General features: G+C 35.4%; 1 protein-coding gene across 1 annotated transcript in view; it reads right to left on the bottom strand.

Annotated features, from left to right (window-relative positions):
• SEMA3E (sema domain, immunoglobulin domain (Ig), short basic domain, secreted, (semaphorin) 3E) overlaps positions 1 to 9329 on the bottom strand; it is a 361421-nt gene that overhangs the window by 74396 nt on the left and 277696 nt on the right. Inside the window, exon 6 of the mRNA XM_006834339.1 lies at positions 5736 to 5829. Coding sequence (XP_006834402.1) covers positions 5736 to 5829 — 94 coding nt within the window. The remainder of the gene's footprint in view (positions 1 to 5735; positions 5830 to 9329) is intronic.

The raw sequence follows: 9329 nt of genomic DNA, 5'->3' as shown, positions 1-9329 counted from the left end.
AGTTATTGTAACATAATATGATTCATTAAAAAGAACAAAGTTCAATAGTTATTATATATTATAAATATATTTTGAAGTTATAAAGAACGTAAAATAATTGAGGTTTCTCTTTTCCTTTCATTCAATGTTGACCTTTTATTCAGAGATATGCTGTGGATGCATGTTGCTAAAGCTCTCATTATGAGGACAAAACGTATAAAAAGAAAATCAGTGGCTGTAAACTCTGTTGTCTTATTTCCTGAAAAATGTAACATGGGACAAAAAAGTATAAGAAGAACATTTCAGTGATTGTCTTATAAGTTTTTTATTTAAATAAAATTCTATACATTTTTTAAGTTGAAAATACCACTAAAAATTATCCCAGCAATAAAGTTGACACTTACAAAGCAAAACATGAAAATATGCATGACAAATGGAACAATTTTTCCCCAAAGACTAGTAACATGCATCTTAGCATACCTGAGGCACATCAGGTATGGTAGATATTAAATTACACCTGGAACTGGAAATACAACTATGAGTGTTAAAAAGAAAAAAAGGCAATAAAATTGAAAGGACAAAGTATAAGGAAAAAATGCTTCTATTTTTGAAAAATGGCTCTGATTTTTACCTGAAGTTACTGAAGATATCATTAACTTAATAAGGAGATAATTGCAATATTACATCAGATATAACTGAAGGAAAGGAGTCTGCTAATATATTTCCTGCCTGGTCAAAGTGTCATATGACAAGAAAATATTTCCTGGATTTTTATATGGCCAGTCACTGAACTAGGAATTTAGTGACACAATAAGTACTAAATGTCTTTGGAGGACTTAAAAGACCCGAATAAGTGATGCAGTCATTTACTTTACTGAAAAATGTCCAGGTTGTTTCTTCAAACTTGCTTCTGTAAGCAGTTTCTGATTCCTTGTTATCACTCAGTTACTTAAGACCATGCTCCATGTCATATTAGTGATCACACTGGAGAAACCTTGGACATATAAACATGTAGAAATATTGCACCTGGGATATGAACTTACATGCCTCCAAGTTAAATTATGCTACTATGAAGTGATATTTGAAAAGCAAGCCACTTAATTGATATGTTATCATTTTGATTTATATCTGAACAGACAGAAAATAGCTCAACCAATACTTGTTTTACTCCTTGTTTTCACATAGAATTGTTGCAAGTTATTAACATTTCATTTCTGAGTTAAATTATAAAGTGTTCATTACCTTGGGTTTCATGTAACAAATAAATAACCTTTCATTCATTTTTCATTTTCATTTTCATTGTTCCATACAATCTTAAGTCAACGGAATTTAAGTGAACTAAAATCAACATAGTTTTAAAAGATAAGAAGATACTATATGAAAATATTCCCTGGTGCAAGCACATGTTTTTCTTATGGTTTTATGAGTACTATTGCCAATTTGGGTTTTTATCAGTATGTTTTCATAGGAACAGGCACTGAATATTAAGTGTGGCATATAATGCAGCAACAACAATGGCAAAGAAGGAACAATGTTCTAAAGATGGCCTTTTCAGCTGGAGTCTTGTCCTAACCCATCAGCAGAGAACATGTGTGGTCATAAAATAGCACATTAGTGCATTCTTTCCCTGTCAGAGTAAGCTGAGTAAAACTTGCCAAATTCCAACTCAGGTAGCTCCATTTTTCCAGCCCACATTCCTACTGCTTTTTCAATTGGGTGAATTATTTTTACTTCCCCTTTTTTAAAGAGTTTCTGGCTCACATAGGTTATCAGGTTTCCATCCCACTGGCTGCTGCATTTCCACAGTGAGTGAATGATCTCTCAAAGGTACTTTGGGATGAAAGCAAGTGGATAAATGTGAAGAATTATATTTTTATTTCTTCTCTTTGGAGGGATTATTCTATAACTTTTGTGTTTAGCTTGGAGGGCTCTTCTGATTTGATTTCTCCTCTGAATAAGCATACCAGCCACCCAGATGGCACACACTTTACATTTCAGCATAGTGTAATTCGATTTGGATGTTCAATGAAACTCACTTGGAAATGTCCCTCCAGTAATATCCCCCTGCTTAAAATTTTCAGTTTTAAATTCTTGGCTCCACGCATAAGCAAGCTCCAGGGAGTCTGAATGGTGAGTGGCAGTTAAAGATATCATTAAAAAAAAAAAAAAAACATTTAAATGAAATAGTGTTCTCTTGGAACCTTAGGACTTTACTATGGGAACCTTGCATATGGTGTATTTTGCAACTTCTATTACCCTTTGAATTATTCTGATATTGTATTCTAATTTATTTTTTGTTTGTTTGTAACCTAATTAAGTATATAGGATATGTTGTTAAGTTCCTCCGAGTTGGTGACTCTTATTAGCATTTCTGAGGCTTTAAATAGTGGCTGGAGTAAAAAGCTCATCTTTCTCACACATTTGTGGTATAATGAATTATTTAATGTATCTTCTAGCTTTAGTTTTTGTTACTCCCACCAAATGAGTCTTTTCCTGGTGGGTCTGAGTAAGAGAAGGTGGTAGAAGATACTTTTGTTGTTGTTGTTGTTAAGTGCAGTCGAATCAGTTCTGACCCGCAGCGACCTGGTATAGGGTTTCTAAGGAGCGGCTGGTGGGCTTGAACTGGTGTCCTTGTGGTTCAAACTGACTTTGCAGTCCAGCACATTAACCCACAGCATATATAATTCAGTTGTGACTGATTGTTAACAGAGTTCATTTTGATTGTAAAAACTTGGAACTCTAATGTGTGTATAAGATGAGCCATCTTAGAAATAGGAGGGGAATCTCACTACCATTAAAGAAAAGCCCAGAGTGGGTTCGTGTGCATTGTTGTTGTTGTTGTGTGCCGTGGAGTCGGTTCCGACTCATAGCGACCCTGCACAGGGTTTCCGAGGCTGTAAATCTTTAGGGGAGCAGAAAGCCTCATCTTTCTCCCGTGGAACAGCTGGTAGTTTCGAACCACTGACCTTGAGTTTCGCAGCCCGATTCGTAACCACTATGCTGAAAGACAGAAAGCTGTGATGCTAGAGAAGCAGCAGAGAAGCTGCAGCCGCACAACCAAGAGCCAGAGTAGAAGGCCGAGCGCAGCGCTCCTTAGAAGCCAGGAAAGCAAGACTTCAGCTCTCATACTTCACACGTGTTGTCTGGAGGGACCAGTCCCTGGAGAAAGCCATCATGCTTGGTAAAGTGTATGGTCAACCAAAAAGAGGAAGACCCCCAACGAGATGGTTCGACACGGTGACAGCAGCAATTGGCTCAAATATATCAATAACTGTGAGGACGGCACAGGTCTGAGCAGTGTTTAGTTCTGTTGTGCACAGGGTCACTATGTGTCAGAACTGACTCAACAGCACCTAACAACAGCAAGTCTAAACACTCAAAAAATCTAGTTTCATACTTAAAGTCTTCCTTCTTTATATTACGTTAACACACATACACACAAACCCAAATGGTTTGTTAGAACAATCCAAATCATTTAAAAATCATCTTTTGTTCAAAGATGTTACTCTTTAAAAATATGGTACTTCTTTGTTCAGGCCCCTTACAAACTTAATTATTATGTGAAACTTTAATTTTACAGCCCTTGCTAATTGTACAACTAGATGATATCAAACTTATTAGTTAGAGAAAATATAATTTTCCTATATACATTTTTTAAGTATTACTTTTGGATGCATGAGTACCAGTATTGGAATAGAGAAGTATGGGGTGGGATGCAAGGCTATCAAAATCAATTGTGAAGAATACATGCAGGGATTGTATGTTCTCAGGAATACACAGTAACATCTGTCACAAATCACAATTAAGCATAATATATTTTGATTCATCATCAGTATGGAGCATTACGCTTAACAGTTTATAGTAGTTCCTGACCTACAATGAATTTGTAAGTGATTAACCAAGCACCATCTGCCTTTTTGGTTTTAGTTTTTGTACATCTTGGTGATGCTGTGGGTTGGGCACTGGATTGTCAACTACAAGATCAACAGTTCAAACCCACCAGCTGCTCTGTGTGAGAAGGATGAGGTTGTCTGCTCCCAGAAAGTCTTGGAAACCTTATACAGGGTTGCTAAGAGTCAGAATCAACTGATGGCAGCAGGTATCATTAGTCATATGTACTACATGCAATGTTGCAGTGGGTCATTTGCTGATGTCATCATTCTCAGATGTTCGCTTGCAGTTTTTCAAAGGTTGAATTAATAAAGACACTCGTGATAAAAGGCAATGATAATGAAATCTAAAAGAGTTATTTGACTATGTCAGAACCAATTTGAAACAGAATCCTGTTGTTAGTCAGGTTCTAGGACTCCTGGTGTAGCACTGTAGGATCAGTACTAGGCTGCGAACCACAAGATCGGCAGTTCAAACCCATCAGCTACTTCTTGGAAACCCTGTACAGGGTCACTATGAGTTGTAACAGACTCGATGGCACTTAACAACAACAACCTATACTTAGAACGTGAAGTCTCCACATTTTCATTTTACACTTTCTTATTTTCTACAAATATACCAATATTATTGTTGTTGTTGTTATTATGTGCCGTGGAGTCGGTTCTGACTCATAGCAACCCTGCACAGGGTTTCCGAGGCTGTTAATCTTTATGGGAGCAGAGCGCCTCATCTTTCTCCCGCTATAGTATCAAGAAATAACATTAAATGTTGAAAATGTAATAATAGAATCAGTGCCACATCTATATCAGAACCTGTGAGACAAGAGAAAGCAGAATCATTTTTATTAATATACTTACTAATTGTTGATTACAATAGTCAGTTTTATACCTAGAACTCATTGGTCTGATCACAGTGCTGAGTGACTCACCTCCAACATGTGTGCCATATTCAGCCCCAAAGTTTAAAGTGAAGGAAAGAGTATGTTTCTGTCTTTTAGCAAGGTTCTCAGGTGACTCATTTAAATAAATTTAAATAAAATGAATCAAATTGTAAGTCTATATAAGACATAGCCATCTTATTCCATTATTCAAATGTGGACATTAATTGATAGTTTGAGCTAATCAACCTTTATAGCTAACATTCTAGGTTAACGAGAATTTAGATTTATAGTATTGAAGTTCTCAAATGAGTGACTTTCTCCTGAATTCTTCTGATATAAAAGAAAAGAAGAGGATATCAAAAGTTCCCCTAATGTCACAGAGTGAATCAAACATAAAATATTAATGTATTCTATAATAGTTTGGAGTCTTGGTATGGCACTGTGGGTTAATGTACTAGACTGCAAAGTTGGCTTGATCCATCAGATCAGCAGTTCAAGCTCACTAGCTGCTCCTCGGAAACCCTATACAGGGTCACTATGGGTTGGAACCGATTTAATGGCACTTAACAAAAACAGTAACAGTTTAGTTTCTCCTAATATTAAATTTTCATAATGTATTAATTATGTATTATGACTCGTAATGTATTCAATGTGAAATTGTGATAGTAGGTATTTGTTGACAATCTTGTTTTTCCAGAATGAGACATATATGAGGAGACTTCAAAAAGTTTATGGAAAAAAGGAATTAAAAGACAATGAAATTTTTGAAGCCTCCTCATATTCTTCATCACATCTGTCCTTATTTTGGGGGTAAATTAGCTAAAATTAGCATGGTTTGAAATTTAATATGTTTGCCCCCAGCACAAATAAATAAATATTACAGAGTAATGTAGACAGAGAAATGCTGAGGAAATGTAACTGAATTTGAAAACTAAGTTCCAGAAACAAGAAGACAATCTGATGGCCTTGTGGCAGTAGTAATTACCTATTAAAGTAGAGATGAAGGAGGATCTGGGGTCAAAAGGACATCTGCCCCGCCCTCTCTCAGGTCTGTGTGATTCCAGGTGAAACAGGGGTTCCTAGAAAGAGAACCAGAAAAGCCATTAGGAACTGGTCGACTTTTATCAGAATTTGATGACTCAGATAAAATATGCCAAATCTTAATAATTTACAAACCACTTATTGTACATAGGACCAATCAGTAACATCAAGTTATTTAGAAATAAACAGGATTTTATATATAAGCACATGGCTTTTGCAGACCCTTCCACAGCCTCTCACTTCTCCCAGGAAGTACACAGGTGGTGAAAACGAATGAAATCAGTTTTTACTGTTTGATCAGACACCATTAGTTATTCTGAAATGTGCCCATTATATACTCTAACTTAAATAAGGAGATTCAATGATAAAATGAAGATAGACTTTAACTGCAGAAAGATCATTATGAATTTTTATTAGTTGTAAGATAATACACGTTGTTGTTAAGTGCTGTTGAATCCATTCTGTTCCAACCCATAGCGACTCTGTATAGAGCTTCTGAGGAGCAACTGGTGAAAGTGAACTGCCAACCTCGTGGTTCAGACTGACTTTGCTGTTTAGCGCATTAAACCACAGCTCCTTACCAACTCTGGTAGCATAGTGGTTTCAAGGAGCTCTAATAGTGTAGTGGTTACGAATTGGGCTGCGAACCACATGGTCAGTAGTTCGAAACTATCAGCTCTTCCATGAAAGAAAGATGAGGCTTTCTGCTCCCATAAAAAGGAAACCCTGTACAGGGCCGCTATGAGTCGGATCTGACTCCATGGCACATAACCCCCATACCAGCACTCCTAATAAACATTACTACTACTTTTATTTTTGATCATGTATTTTTTGCATTAATGTCTAATATTTAATAATTTAATGAAGGCATCATGGACAGGGTCACTATGGGTCGGAACCGACTCGATGGCACTTAACAACAAACAACAACAACTTCAATAAATAATTACTGTAATAGATGTGTCTAAACAGAGGTCATACTCTGGCCAACATTTCCACGTCTGGATTCATACATGTAAGATATTAAAAATAAATCTTTCCATAAAATCTACTATTTTACTGGTCTCTATTTCCTATTTTTCTGATTGTTCCCAGATTTCAAAATCCTCATTATGTTTTTATAATTAGTCTCCATGAAGTATGTTATAAATGGTTTGGGTAAAATCACCTGGAAATGTGAAAATAAAGATCAATATTAAAAAACTACTTTGCAATGAAATATTTCTGGTAAATATTTTTTTATCCCATGTGATATTTATGAGCTGCCCTTCCCATCTGTTTATGAGGTTCCCATCCCATGAACCTATAAGCAATTTTAAAGCCCCGAATAACTCCTGAATGGTGTGTGCCCCTTCTTTCTCACATGATCTTGACTTTTCTAGTCACTGAATTTATACTAATTTTCTCTGCAGGGTGTATGTAACTGTTCTTATTTAATTCACTCTCTTCCTATTCTTCTGATATATTGAAATTACCATTCTGAAAGCCTTTCTGGTAAATGTATAGCTCAGGTGGTTTTGTCTTATTCTTATAATTGAATTGTAGCCTATGAACTAATGACCCACAAATGTTGCTAAACTGATATTTGAAGCCAAAAAGTTTTAACTTTTTAGGCATTATACACTAATTAATGTTGTTGTTGTTGTTAAGTGCTGTTGAATCAGTTCCGACCTATAGCAATACTGTATAGGGTTTCCAAGGAGTGGCTGGTGAGCTCGAACCACTGACCTTGGTGACTTTTCAGTCCAGTGCATTAACCCACAGGGCCACACCAGACCTCCAGTTGAGGACACTAATTAATAGAAAGCATGAATGCCAGTAAATATCTGGAAAGGTTTTTGTGTTCACTTTACACAGATGGCGAATTTGTAATGGCATGAGGAGAAACAGTTTAGTGAAGTTAGAATTATGGGTCTGCTCTGCAGCTAAAGGAATTTCACCTAAATTTGCAAAACATACTAACACTATATAGAGGAGGATGAAATACAGTCTATGGAAATAGTCCTCATTTGCCACTTCAGTCATTGCATCAGTATAAGATATTTGAAAGTAATAATAGGTTAAGTTATAAATATTACATATGTTTTAATGCAATAAATAACCTTGGTCATAGAAAGCTGGAGAAGAGATATGCTTAACTCCTCATCTCATGACCTCCGTAGTTAAAAATTCTGTTTAAGACTCACCTATCAATTTCTAATGATGAAATTTAATACATATAATTGTTGTTGTTGTTGTTGTTGTTGTTGTTCTTAGGTGCCATCGAGTCAGTGCCGACTCATAGTGACCCTGTGTACAACAAAACAAAACACTGCCCGGTCCTGGGCCACCCTCACAGTTGTTGCCACGCTTGGGCCCACTGATGCTGCCACAATTAGACACCTTAAATACTATAATCAAAGCTGTAGGAAAAAAACTAGTGCATTGCTTATCTATCAAGGAACTGCATGTATCGTATATATTTAAATTTAGACTGCCAAATGGATGAGAAAAAAATGGAAATTGAAAGAAATCTCAAATCAAAAGTATCTCAGGTTTTAAAGAACTGTACAGTTAGAGGAAATAAATGAAGTGAAAAGTATTTAGCAGAGTCACAGGTTTTCAAAAGCACAGATTTAATCCAGGGTTTTCAGGCAATTGTTGATTTCTGAATCTCACTTTATAGTGAGATTCGTAACTGAGGCTTCAAGTGTCTGACATATCATTATGTTCATTTCAAAAGATATTGAATGATTCCAGAGGAAACTATGTTCACAAAGAAACCTATAATAATGACATTTTAAAAATAATTAGCTAAAACTCAGAATTAGAATTTTTAGTTATGCATAAATCTGTGCAATATAAGCGGGCTTCAAAGTGTTCAAGGAAATTTTTCATTGTTTTTTAATTCTATTTTCCATGAACGTTTTGAAGTCCCTCATACATAAATTGAGTATCTGAAAGGACATACTCTATTATGAATCCTCAATTTGACTATGAAAATCCTCATGAGAAATCGGTTCCTTAAATCCAAGCTCTGGTGTACTTTGGCTGAATGGCCACTTTAATCAGGCCAGTTCAAATACCTGTCTCTCATTGACTTGATTAATAGATAAATTAAACTTCTTTTATCTTCTTTTTACTAAAAATCCCTATTTTTATCTGCTTTTTGCTAAAATTCCTTATTTTTTAGTCCCTTAAAAGATATATGTATTATACCATTTTTATTTTTAAAATGCATGGGTTCTGAAGTCTTTAATTTTTACAACCCACTATTGATTTTAAAAAAAGATAAAATACTGGAATAACCTGCCTAACAAAGTACCAATATCTTTACGCAGAAAGAGATGAAAGGTCCAATTTTTTTCAAAATTTATCCATACATGGTAATACTTGTTTACTATTCTGAGAATCAAATAATTAATAAATGGTTAACAATGTCAAATTAGACTGTAGATTAGGAAACATCTCACATTTGAACGAGTAAATTACATTGGGTATTTTGAGGACTGTTAGTGGAACATCTGAAAGTTCTATAATTTCCCTGCCTTATCACTTT

The sequence above is a fragment of the Chrysochloris asiatica genome, unplaced genomic scaffold (genome assembly GCF_000296735.1).
Source record: "Chrysochloris asiatica unplaced genomic scaffold, ChrAsi1.0 scaffold00010, whole genome shotgun sequence".
Lineage (NCBI taxonomy): Eukaryota > Metazoa > Chordata > Mammalia > Afrosoricida > Chrysochloridae > Chrysochloris > Chrysochloris asiatica.
Note: the sequence above shows the minus strand (reverse complement) of the source record. Positions and strands in the feature narration are given on the sequence as shown.